Raw genomic sequence first — 13,881 nt, forward strand, 5'->3', positions numbered from 1 at the left:
TAATCGAAACTTTGGATAATCGAGTCTGGACTGTACATGATTTGATTATTCGAAGTAAAGTTTGTCCAAGACATCCGGATAGGCGAGCCAGGACTGAATAGCATTACACCCCTGTGCACTGAAAATGTTCATTTCCCACGTTCTTTTCGCTCTGGTGACTCGCAGCGTTGCAACAGTAAATTATCCTGGAAAATGTATTTCCCTGGCCACCTTCCCGTTTCCTCTCCCGCCTAAACGTGGATTAATTCTGTTATGAAAATGCATCTAGTGAATATTTATTCCTGAAGGAAAAGAAAACTCATGATATTTTTCCAACGCTAGAGGACAACAAAAGATCTCTGTGCCTTCTTTTCATTTCATTACGACTGGAGCGCAGTCCTTTCCTCTCCCATCACATCTCGCACAGTTTGATTAAACGTGCCTTCTGCGCTCAAGATTACTTTACTTTACCTTTCTGAGCTCTGTTGTGTACCCCTCAGCTCAGTATTGTGTACCATCTGCAGGAAAGGATGCTCTGCACAGCTCTATAATTCTGTGAGCTCGCGCGGGTATTGTTATTGTTTTGCAAAATGATTAAAATTACTTCATATACACGATGACAAAAGAGAGTGGGGGAGGAGGTGTGAGGAGAGGATGCTTGGTCGGAGAAATGAAATAAAAGAATGAAATGTGGATACACTCCCTCAGTCTGACTGGTTTTTCCCGCCTCTTACTTCCACTTACTGCCACCTTCAGCATCCTTCTGGTGTGGAAAAAGTGTGCTGCCTTTGTTGAGTCGAGATTTCCCATTGGCCTGCTATTGCAGCAGCCGCCATTCTCATCCCGGCAGGTTTTCCACTCTCCGAGGAAATGTCTGATGAGATTGTGTTATGATTATGAATCCTATTTGAATTCCACCAGACGAGCACACAGAAACCCAGTAGAAATGGAGGAAAATGTGCTGCAGGGCGAACAAAGCACAGTTTCAAATACACCGACAACGTTTCAACAAAGTTAGTATTGTTACTTGTTTTTTACCCCGTCCCGAGAGTTTTGCTTTTCCCACCTTTCCTCACCAGCATTTTTCCTCGTCTGCTCACTCTCGGCATCAGATGAAAATGAGAAATTCTTATCCAATCACGAGCTCTGGTTTGTGTGTGTGTAGGTTTCCACTCGTACACCGACAGTACAGACAGAAATAATATTTTAAAATTATGTTGGAATTTTGTGCTTCCACAAATGGAGCCCACCAAAACCCATTCCCTCCCCCCACCCACCACAACCACCCATTTTCATAATTCACAAATGAATAAACTTTTCATCACAAAGGACCTGGGTTGTCGTTTGAGGTATCTCCTCTGCAGCTGAGTTGAGCTTAGCTGGGATGCGGTGAATTTCCCGTTGTTTCGGGGCCCCGAGCGCCTTCTGGGACATCAAAAAATTAGACTGCAAAGCGAAACGAATAATGGGTTTGCGAGCTCCTCACAACAATACATTTTTGGTGATTAATTTGGAATGGTATGCGTTTGTTTAGCTTTGATGGTAAAGGGAAACTTTAGGATAAATGAGATAGAATTTTATTTATTCTTTAAAACTGGAAATGATTTTTGCCTTTTTAGAATAATACTTTTACGGATTGTTAAATTTATTGAGCAGGGTTTTGCTTATCGAAAATGAAAACATATAATTAAATTAATAAATGCACAATAACGCAGAAATAAAAAAATCAAGAAAATCACAAAAAAACTAAAAACTAAAAACTAAAAACTAAAAACTAAAAACTAAAAACTAAAAACTAAAAACTAAAAACTAAAAACTAAAAACTAAAAACTAAAAACTAAAAACTAAAAACTAAAAACTAAAAACTAAAAACTAAAAACTAAAAACTAAAAACTAAAAACTAAAAACTAAAAAAACTAAAAAAACTAAAAACTAAAAACTAAAAACTAAAAACTAAAAACTAAAAACTAAAAACTAAAAACTAAAAACTAAAAACTAAAAACTAAAAACTAAAAACTAAAAACTAAAAACTAAAAACTAAAAACTAAAAACTAAAAACTAAAAACTAAAAACTAAAAACTAAAAACTAAAAACTAAAAACTAAAAACTAAAAACTAAAAACTAAAAACTAAAAACTAAAAACTAAAAACTAAAAACTAAAAACTAAAAACTAAAAACTAAAAACTAAAAACTAAAAACTAAAAACTAAAAACTAAAAACTAAAAACTAAAAACTAAAAACTAAAAACTAAAAACTAAAAACTAAAAACTAAAAACTAAAAACTAAAAACTAAAAACTAAAAACTAAAAACTAAAAACTAAAAACTAAAAACTAAAAACTAAAAACTAAAAACTAAAAACTAAAAACTAAAAACTAAAAACTAAAAACTAAAAACTAAAAACTAAAAACTAAAAACTAAAAACTAAAAACTAAAAACTAAAAACTAAAAACTAAAAACTAAAAACTAAAAACTAAAAACTAAAAACTAAAAACTAAAAACTAAAAACTAAAAACTAAAAACTAAAAACTAAAAACTAAAAACTAAAAACTAAAAACTAAAAACTAAAAACTAAAAACTAAAAACTAAAAACTAAAAACTAAAAACTAAAAACTAAAAACTAAAAACTAAAAACTAAAAACTAAAAACTAAAAACTAAAAACTAAAAACTAAAAACTAAAAACTAAAAACTAAAAACTAAAAACTAAAAACTAAAAACTAAAAACTAAAAACTAAAAACAAAGATTCATCATTTGACTGGTTTACAGGGTTACAGTTTCCCAGTCTCAAGTTATGTGTTTATTTATATTTTATTATATGTTATTGTTTATTTATATTTTGTTCCCTAACTTTGTTCAAAGCCGAAGGAGATAAATTAAAAAAAAAAAAAACGTTTCTTAATCCACCTTAAGGTGGTTGATGCCTTCCTCGCATTCATAAAGTGAATACACTACACAGCCCCAAAAAAGTGTATAAATAACACTTATTATTATGAAAATATCTGAGATCTGGCCTCAAAAAAGGCGTATTAAAAGCACTAAAGTACTTATAACTTTTGATAGGGTAGTCAGATTTTTAATCTTTTGGGCTTGTTGGAAGGTTCTTTTGATTGATGGGTCGCATGGTAGATCCGAACTTTTTCATCAACATATTTGAGATTCGGCTTCAAAAAAGTATATAAATAACACTTAAGTGCTCATAACTTTTGATGGGGTTGTCAGATTTGCAATCTTTTGAACGTGTTGGAATGGTCTTTCAATTTCCTTTCTAACAATATATAGCATGACGGGATTTCTTACAAAAACCACCCTTTTTACAAACTTCCGAAGTTAAGCAAAAATCTTTTTTTAGCATAGCTTTTGAAGTACTTTTCTAAACTTTATAATATTAACTAGGGTCTTGTGGGACCCCAAGACGGATCGAATGAGACCAAAACGGTCCAAATCGGTTCAGTCAGTCTGGAGATAATCGTGTGCATATTTTTCGGTGCACGGACTTATAAACATACACACGCACAGACATTTGTCCAGAATTTGATTCTGAGTCGATAGGTATACGTGAAGGTGGGTCTACGAGGTCGAATAAAGAAGTTCATTTTTCGAGTGATTTTATAGCCTTTCCTCATTGAGGTGAGGAAGGCAAAAACTTCTTTCAGATTTGAGGCATATTTTTGTATTAACAAACTCATTTATAATGGTTATATGCTTCTATCGAACATTTGATAAATGTTTATAAATTCATGAATTCATGTCGCCATTCAGGCCGTTGCAAATATTTTTTAAAGTTTATTTAGCACCCTCCCTCCCTCTCCTTCGAAATTGGTCAAAAAATCAGGGGGCAACATTTTTTCCATAAGGGGCCATCCATGAACCACGTGGACACCTTAGGGGGGGGGCGGGGGGGTGCGGTATGGCGATTGTCCACAATCCATACAAAAAAGCAGACTTACCTTTTGACGGGTGCGACAACGGTTTGCTATGATACCGGTTTTTCTATGCGCACCATTTCTCGTCACGAATAAAACCCGACACAGCTCGGTAGCTTGATCGGTGCACCGAAACCGAAGTTTGGTGTGACGGCGGTGTGGATCGGGTATACAAAACTGACATAGTTTCTGCGCCTACCACACGGGAGAAGCTTGGAACTCTTGGTGCCTAGCAAGCCAACCGAACTCAACAGTTCTTAATGGTGTGGTTGTCAAAGGCAGTGCATTAGTATTTTAAAGGTTCTTGGTTCGAATCTCGACAGTTATTATTTTATTTTTTGAATGTTTTTTATTTGTTTAGAATAATTCGTTAGGAATAGAATTTCGTAGGGTCATGAAATATAAACTTTAACTTCTCGTGCATATAATCCTTAAATAGTCATTTCCACTTAAACATGCCTGCATAATATGGAACGTTTTCTCTATTCCACTACAAAAATCCATTCAATTTTCTAACTCTTTGACTAAAGCGTCGCAGGTTCGAAGAAGTTACTTAAAAAATGTATATAATCAGTAATTTTGACAGCAAACATTGAAAAAAAAATCCTCAAAAAATTGTGTACTCAGGATTGAACCTAGAACCTCGTGGTTAAAAGACGGAGACAACAACCGCCACGCCATCCCGCAGATGTGAATGATGGCTGACAAACCTCAATCAAAACAATGTCGCCTCCGGTTTACTTGGATCAACCATATGTTGAGTTGCATCCTTGGTATACAGTTTGGGTGCACCGGTGGTGTACCAAGGTGCTTTCGGTACAGTTGCTATGGGGTGACAATAAACAGCTCGGTTTGGTTTCTAGAGTGACACGAAAACCGCACCACGGCGCACCAGATCTTGGTGTTCAGTGAAGCCTGCAAAAAAGTTTTTTTTTGTATGAACAATTGTCCACGAGGGGGGGGGGCTGGTAACAGATTCCCAAAAAACCACGTGGTTTATGGATGGTCCCTTAAAGCTTCAAAATTTCCATGAAAATAGAAGTCTAATCTACTGAAAACAATCTAAAATGCCTTTTTGTGCAATTCCTCTGTGAAACTGTCAACTTTTCCTGTCCTTCTGGAGAAACGAAACGGCCTACTTTTGCCTACCAAAAACAACAGATTTGAAAATCAATACCTTTCAATACCAGTGCTGAAATGTTCAGCACTGAAATGGGTGCTGAAAAGTTGAACTTTTCAACACTTCTATCGAAAAGTAACATTTTTCAATACAGTTTTGTTTTGAACGGCGATTTTACTTATTGTATATGAATGTTTGTCATTTAATTCTATTCAATTCCATTCCGTTTTTCGGAATTGCAAAAAATGTTGTAAGAAACTCGTTGCAAAACTTGATTTTTTCAGCACTCGTCGTATTTTCGTCAGTACTTAAATATTTTGGAAACTAATAATGGCAAAACAACTGGACAGGTGTATAACGCATTTCAAAATACTTTTTTCATTAAAATGTTGAAACCATGGCTCGATATTCAAATTTTTATCCTTTTTTTTATTTTTTGCCCCCCTCGGGCCTCCTTGACTTTGGTCAGAGTCGAGGGACATAATCTTAAAAAAAAATTGCATCGGCCTCATTCAAAATCAGAATTTTCCTTGAATTTATTTTTTAGTCTAGATTTTGTGGTGAAATATACAAGAAGCATTCAAGCATTCAATTCCAAACAATTACCATTTTTTTAACAATTTCCCATTTTTTCATATTTTTCAATTTTTTTTATCATCAATTTCAACTGCAGGATTTTTTTTTATCTTAATGCTTTCCGTCATCAGTCAACAATTTGTTTACTGTCACCCTGACATCACCGCAGGAAAACTCATTAATCAAAAAAATCCCTAAACAGACTGCGTACGCGAAAACATTTTTCCCCCTGCCAACCCCTCTCATCTGCCAGCATCACAAGGACTCGCATATTGCTATATCGCATTATGATTGGCCTCAATTTGCCCCGCCTTTTTAATAACAACGAAACTAAAAAAAAGCGGCTTGCCTGCCTGTACATGATAATAAACAACAACAACCGCATGGGGTGCCGTTTTTTTCCGTCCCTTTCCACGAATTTTCTTGGCGCTGCTCCTGGCGGTAGCATTGTACTTTCCCGTGCTGCACCTCACCTCACCAGAGGGGGGGTTAAAAATTATCTCATCGCGAGCAGATAACATGAGAGAGCGAGATCGAGCACGAGCCTGCGATATGGGTGAGAGTGAAAACGAAACGATAACAATAGGGGCGCAAGCGCCAGTTATAATTTCATTTAGAATTGGATTGGTGGAAATCCTGGCGGGAAATATAATTGAGTTAAATATGTAAATGTGAAAACATGTTTTCAGCTTCTGGTTGAGTACAATGGTGGATTTTATAATATTTAAAGAAAACTTTTTTTTTTTAAATTTTAATAAGTTTTAAATGATTTGTAAAACAGTAATGATAAATTATTTTGGTTGAAAATTTGATGCTAAAATTTCTAATGAAAAATAAATCATAAAAACGATAAGATCAAACGTTGACACTTTATGCCTCAAAAAATACTAAAAAGGAATCGAGACCAAAAAAATAATCTCAGTTTAAAAGTGAGCCAATACCACACACCCTTGCTGGGCATCCAAATTTGCTCTCTCCCTTTCGCTTCTGCTCTCAGCTCAGCAGCCAGGACGACCTGCTTGTAGGGCGGGTTGAGGAGAGGAGAAACGTTTATGTGCATTATGATCGCAAGGACTCCGGTCTGGTCGGAGCCGGGAGGGTGGTTGAACCACGGCAGATTTGCATCAATTTTAAGGGATGTTTATGATAAAAATCTTCAGTCCCATTGTAGACTTCGGACAGGTCGGTTGTACTCGGGGTTCAAGGATAGCTTCCGGAATATCAGTTCAGTTAGAAAGTGTTGTTTGTTGGCAAACTGTTTCCAAGTGTGCTGACTAGCAGGTGTTGAGCGCCATGGCTGGACCATTTTTATCGCCGTTGCCCGGTGATCTGCTAACGGAGTACATGTTTGGCCGGAGACGCCAGCGACGGAACAGGACCACGTTTACGCCCCAGCAGCTGCAGGAGCTGGAGACGTTGTTCCAGAAAACGCACTATCCGGACGTTTTCCTGCGGGAAGAGGTGGCTTTGAGGATTAGTCTCAGTGAGGCGCGAGTGCAGGTGATAAGATATTGGAATATTTGTTTGTGAGAAGACTACAAAGGAAGCTAATCAAGAATGCAGAAATTATAAGTTATTGTTTGATTTAAAACATATTTTATAATTTAGTAATAAATTTTTAAAATGATGCTATTTGGAGGATCCACCCATGATGGAAATGTGCTGAACAAATTATAAAATTTATAAAAAAATCAATTTAAAATAATTGAATTTATTCAGCATTCAAGGATTTTTTCGAAGCTTTTTCCTGAAAAATAAGACTCCTTAAATTATATTTAGTGTATACCTTGGTATTATTTGTGATCCACGTCAACATCATGAGCGTGTCGGTCAACTTCTTACGATAAATTTAGTGTACACAGAAAAAAAGTTGAATTTTGGAATGTTGAAAATTTGGTAGGTTGAATATTACCTCTTTATTTGTGTAATATTACATAAAAAATGTGTAAAAATGTGAACCTGATGAATATTCTTCAAAAACTGATGAAAATTCATCATTTTCTGGGGTAAAATTTATCATTTATTTTGCCACAAAATCTGTCACCATTTCCTGATGAATATTACCATCATTTTTTTTCTGTGTATATAATATTGAAGTTTAAAGTTCCTGGAGCTCTGAACAGATATTTGAAGATAAAAAGTACGACTCGGCAAAATTATAAGCGTCTTAAAACGACGCTATCGACACTTTTGCTGAGAAAGTCTTTTTATTTTGGAAAGTCTATGCAAGTTCAAAACTTCAGTAAATATTTCTCAAAAATTCGTTCTACATGAAATGACCTACATGCTCATAATCGGCCGTTACGGGAAAAAGATTTTCCAAACTTAACAAAACTGATAACAACGATTTTTTTTAATTATTTACAGCATTTAGTTTTATGATTTATTTAAAGTGAATAGTGTAATGTCTCCCTAAATTTAATTTTGTATTAACAAAGTGAAAATTGTTTGAATAAGTGCAAATTATATCATAATTATACATATTAAATTAATAAAACAAAAATTAAATAAAAATCAGTGAGCTCCCTTTTCTGCAAATTATAAAAACATTCCAATTATTTTTTTAAATCTGAGAGCAAAATAAATAATTTTCTTTCTATAAATATATATTCAAAAACGCAATTACAATTAAGGTGAAGCTTCTAAAGAAAAAATGATCAGCATTTTATATGCTCTGTGATTAATGCAATTTAACGATTACATCTACAAACATTAAACAGCATGCAACAGCTTAGTACCTTTAGAAGCTGCTTAAGAAATTCCAGGCCTGAAAAATGTGCATCAAAATTAGTAAAAAACGTTTTTGATGCTCTGGTGTCAATCATTGGTTGGTGAAAAATTTCTAATCATTGCAAAAAATAGCTCTAATAAATCATTCACGTTTGTGGAAGGACTTTCGTTGAAATATTGGCAGTGAAGCAATTTTTGTATCTTCGATGGATGTCGTCACCTTAAAAACGCTTCAGCATTTTTAATTATTTTTTTGGATATAAGTTGCTTACAATTTGTGAAATACAAAACTGAATGGAATTGATGTTCTTAGGGATATTGCAGTGGAAAGAATCATACACCCAAAGGAAAAAAATATCTCAAAATCTGCAACATTGGATTTGCTGCAGAAAATGTCACATTTTATTACATTTTTTGCAGCAAGCCCGTAGATCATTTTTGCCCGCGTGTAAAAATTTCAGCGATCTGCAGTTCTCACCAACACATTTAATTCTGGCCTGTCCCCGAGCAACACTCCAAAGAGAAGCATATGTTGGTGCTCTTTCACTCACTTTTCATCAAGCGTTCATGGCGCGGTGGTAGCGTGTCGGATCAATAACCAAGAAGTTGGTGGTTCAATCCTCGTTCTGCTATGTTTTTTTTTGTGAAATACAACCAAAAAGCCGTCGGTAATGTCGATAATTGTCGGTAACGGGCAAAAATGTCATACTCCTATATTGCAAAAAATGCATGAGGACAGATTTCATGCAGATTCTGATATACTTTCATGCCGCCATGCATCACAATCATGCGACTGCCAGTTGGGTGTATAAAGTCTGAGAAAATCACAATGAAGTGTTAAAATATTGAATACATCTCAAAAATAATTAAACATATTTGTTAAAAGTTTTTCTTACTATTTTAATTTGCCTTTTAAAAATTCCGAAGTGTTCGAATTTTATTATAAACCTTTGACCTTAGGGTAGAGTGGGAAGACTTGATCCTCGGGGACACTTGATCCCAAGCCTGTTTCTCTTCAGCATGTGGGTAAAAAAATAGCCTTTTTGAAGAAAGTTGTGCAAAATTAATTTAAACTCATCGTAGAAAAATATTTTAAAAAAAATTGGATTAAGTTTATCTTTAAAGTGCTGAAAAAAAACCTCCAATAGATCGTTTTTCTTTGTTTTGATATGTATGAAAAACACTTCAAATTTATTCAAAAAATGTTTTATGCATGAATTGTTGGATAAACTTATCAACAACAACCCTTACCCATTTGACGTTTAATTTACTGTCATACTATTTTTAAAATCATTTGTTTAAAAAAGTTCGTTTCAGCCTAAAGCTTAATTAATTGAATTCGATTTTCGTACATGGTTTTCTTTAGTATAGTTGTACATAACTTATTGCAGCTTGAACCATTTTTCAAATGTTTGCAATCAAAAATTATCAGCTTTTGTGAACATGCTCAATTTTTGTAAAAAATTATGCTTTTAATTTTAAATGTTTGACATACTAAATTTGTTTAATTTTGAACACAACCGTACAGGTTTTATGTGTCATTTTTGTAACTTATAGAAAATCAAAAGTTTTGATGAATGAAAAACATTTTTCTTAACATTTCTTTAAAATGATGAATGGGGGATGAAGTTACCCCGAACATTTTGAAATGCCGGTTTAAAATATTTTATCAAATGCTTGACATGATTCGAAGAGTTCATATGATTGAATACCCTTATATGTCAAACAAAGTTGAATGTTTAAGCTTTCAATTCATGCAAATTGATCATAGTTTTTTGAAAAATTGATATAGTTATGTGCGATACTAAAAGGCTTCTGAAACCAATAAAATAGCAAAAGATTAAATTGACCCACAAACAAAATAATATTCTTTGGAAAAATTTATGGAACGTTTGCCATCGATTTTACAGACGATTTTACGTGACGCATTGAATCAAAAATGTATTTTTCTTATACTGACGCATATTTTTTAATTGAAATTATAAAAAAAATACGATGTCATGTGGTATCTTCAACATTACAACAAATCTTGAAATAGCAAAACTGCGTGACAATAGTTGGTTATTGCCGTGTTTTGTTGATTAAAGTATCAGTTCGGTTTGACGGTTATAATCATGACAATGTCCCACAAGTGTAACTAATTTGTATTTTTCCACTACATCAGGTATGGTTTCAGAACCGGCGGGCAAAGTGGAGGAAACAAGCTAGATTGCAATTGCTTCAGGATGCTTGGCGAATGCGTTGTTTGGGAATCAGCTCTCCTCAACTTGTAGCTGGTGAGTTATTTCAACAAGCAGAATTATTCGAAGAATTTACAAGACTTTAAAAATTTCAGATCCCCAAAATCCTGCATCGGCCAACAACAACAATCCTCCGAGCAAAAAACCAGACGATGCCGAGTCTCCTCCCAAAGAGCCAGAATTCACGCTGATGCATCCGGCCTTCCAGGGACCAAACGGTGGCACAAGCAATGGCAATAACAACAACAATAACAACAACACTGGCAACTTCCCCGACCCCGCTAAAAGGATGGAGGCCAGCGGAAACCCAATGTACCACAATGGAACTGTGCCGCCGCTGCGTGACGACCGGACACTGTACCACGCGATGCAAAGTTCTGCCAAGATTATGAACCATGCGGAGGACTCCAACAGCAGTGACCTCTCGGATGGATCGGAAGAGATCGATCTGACCACCAACGGCGGCTGCATCGACTACTCCAGCAGTTCCAAACAAAACTGAACTCGATGCGACGTTGAACTCGTTGTACATACTGATTCTCACGTAGTGGCACACAACACACATGTAGACAAGGTTTATATCTGAATTAAATACAAACTATCATTCTTCATTTATTTCTGGCTGAACCTAGTGGGTGGTGGTTTCATTTGCTTTCTCTGGATTTTGGGAAAGGTTGTTGAACTTCGTTCGAACTAAAACTACCACCCCCGACTTGACCCAATTTACTCAACTCTGGATGAATCTGGATTAAAACTTCAGAGGGATTTTGTAACACTTAAATGTTTTGGAGATAAAAATTATAAATCAAGACATAAGTACCGTGCACCTCCTTCTGCTCATTGCATCATTAGCTCTTATCGCCGCGAAAGTAAATCGTTATCTCGTTTGGATCGTTATCAACAGCTAAACTTGCTTGTTCCACAATACACATGTACCACTTTGTACACTTTTACTACCGCACGACACCTTTTTTGCATAATTTAATCGCAAAGTGCAGTTACTCCCGCGATGCAAAAGCGTCCTATTTCCAGCGTCATCATCCCAGCTGTGACAATTTGCTCCACAATCGCCAGCCGGCGTCGAGTGCGGTTATTCTGGGATGTCTTACCTTTACAGCTCAACACACGTACTCCCGCGCAAATCAGTATAAGTTCACTGCGCCGGGCACTTGTCGCGTTTAGTCCAATTTCACGCTACAATGAGAACGGTCGCGATCTCCCGCTGCGGTGGTTTCCTGGCATTGTTGGTTCTGGTTTTTGTGCTGATTAATTGCACGCTTTGTCAAAATAGCTCACCGTATCGATGCGTTGACGGAAAGTGCCTCCGCCAGTACGAGGACGACGTTTTGGGTGGAAATGATCAAGGCTTCGGTTCGTTGAACGAGTGTCGACTAGTTTGCGGAAGGTACAGCTCGTTGTGGCCAATCCCGACTGGGACAATTCAGCTAGGTCAAGGAACGCGAGAGTTCATCCCGGCAAATGTCGAGTTTAGCTTCAGTGAAAGTTCGGAAGATGAGGAAATTAAGATCTTTTTCAACGAAACTCAGCGGATTTTCGTGAAGAACCTGTACAAAGAGTGCAGTCGTCATTGCAACCACTCGACAAGCACAAGTTTGTTTGTTAGCATTAAAGTCTTGACCGCGGAAACGAAGCTCAAGTGGTCAACAAATGAGTCCTATGAACTGCACATAGCTACTCATGAGGACACGGTGCATGCAAAAATCATTGCAGGAACCGTTTTTGGGGCACGCCACGGTCTGGAGACCCTTTCCCAATTGACAACGGAGCGCAGCTATCAGGATGGAAGTTGTCTGGTGATTCTGTCCGAGGCTCAAATAACCGACAGTCCAATCTATCCCCATCGAGGATTTCTGCTGGACACCGCAAGAAACTTCATTTCACTTCGTGGAATCAAACGTCAACTTGACGGAATGGCTTCGGTGAAGTTGAACGTGTTTCACTGGCACATTACGGATTCACAGAGCTTTCCACTGGAACTTGTGAGTTTCCCTCAGGTTACAAGACTCGGGGCGTACTCTGCGAAGCAGATCTACAGTCAAGCGGAGGTACGGGAGACCTTCGAGTATGCCAGATTCCGTGGCATTCGAGTGATTCTTGAATTTGACGCCCCAGCCCATGCTGGTAATGGCTGGCAGTGGGGTCCCTCCGAAGGTTACGGCAATCTGGCAGTCTGTATCAACCAGCAACCGTGGCGGAAGTTGTGCATAGAACCACCCTGTGGTCAGCTGAACCCTGCCAATCCGAAACTGTACCAAGTCCTGCAAGAAGTATACGCAGATTTCGCAGGTCTCATTCCATCGGGGGAGATCCTGCACATGGGTGGAGATGAAGTATTCTTCGGGTGCTGGAATGCCACCCAGGAGATCGTGATATACATAAACGAGCGTAACTTTGATTTCTTAGACCTGTGGGGAGAGTTCCAGAGCAAAGTTTTGGCCCTTTGGGATCAAGCCCGAAATGAAGAAGCTCCTGTTCCTACTGTACTCTGGTCAAGCCATTTAACAGATCCGGAAGTGATTGAAAAGTACTTACCAAAAGATCGTTACATCATCCAGACTTGGGTCGAGGGAAACAAAGACCTGCCGAAGCAGTTGCTGAAGAAGGGATACAGACTGATCATCTCAACGAAGAACGCATGGTACTTTGACCACGGTTTCTGGGGTGTTACAAGCTACTACCAGTGGAAGAAGGTGTACAATAATAAGATTTTGAAAAATCCCCTTGTTCTCGGCGGAGAAGCATGCATTTGGACGGAGTTTATCGACGAGCACTCTTTAGGTAATTTATCGAAAATCAAATTAAGCTTTACAATGGTAATTTTGTCAATTATTTTCTGCAGACTCCAGAACCTGGCCACGGTTGGCAGCTGTAGGCGAACGACTGTGGGCGGATCCCAAACTGGACGCCTCCAAGGTGGAGGGCCGATTCTACCGACAACGTGATCGGCTCATCGCACGTGGTTTGAATCCGGAGGCCGTTACGCCGCACTGGTGCGAACAGAACGAGGATCGCTGTCAGTAGTTAGATTTGTATTTCACAGTTATTAAACAAATAAATTGGATACATTCTCCAACGACAAAACGACACGTTTCGACTGGTAGGTCTTAATTATTTATTCGTTACTTCATTGCAATCATCAATCACAGCACAGATGGATAAATAATTAGAAATGTTTACAATAACTAGAACATGACTTATTAGATTGTATGAAACTATAGTTATAAACAGGGTCGAAATTTCCCTAGTTCTCACTCCGTTGCAACGCCACGGAGTAATCGATGTGGCAAATAAA

General features: G+C 37.1%; 2 protein-coding genes across 2 annotated transcripts; both read left to right on the forward strand.

The window, feature by feature from the left end:
* The first annotated feature begins 6,746 nt into the window (after nucleotides 1-6,746).
* Nucleotides 6,747-11,200, forward strand: LOC120417091 (retina and anterior neural fold homeobox protein 2). Its single transcript, XM_039579070.2, has 3 exons — nucleotides 6,747-7,098; nucleotides 10,493-10,604; nucleotides 10,664-11,200. Exons 1-3 carry the CDS (start codon nucleotides 6,892-6,894, stop codon nucleotides 11,068-11,070), a joined length of 726 nt encoding a protein of 241 aa, XP_039435004.1. The 5' UTR covers nucleotides 6,747-6,891; the 3' UTR covers nucleotides 11,071-11,200.
* Nucleotides 11,201-11,666: 466 nt separating this feature from the next.
* On the forward strand, nucleotides 11,667-13,673 carry LOC120417097 (chitooligosaccharidolytic beta-N-acetylglucosaminidase). The gene is made up of 2 exons (XM_039579075.2): nucleotides 11,667-13,367; nucleotides 13,429-13,673. The coding sequence occupies exons 1-2, from the start codon at nucleotides 11,768-11,770 to the stop codon at nucleotides 13,608-13,610; spliced, it is 1,782 nt and encodes a 593-aa protein (XP_039435009.1). The 5' UTR covers nucleotides 11,667-11,767; the 3' UTR covers nucleotides 13,611-13,673.
* Nucleotides 13,674-13,881: the final 208 nt, after the last annotated feature.

This window comes from Culex pipiens, chromosome 1 (assembly GCF_016801865.2).
Source record: "Culex pipiens pallens isolate TS chromosome 1, TS_CPP_V2, whole genome shotgun sequence".
In the NCBI taxonomy this organism is placed as follows: domain Eukaryota; kingdom Metazoa; phylum Arthropoda; class Insecta; order Diptera; family Culicidae; genus Culex; species Culex pipiens.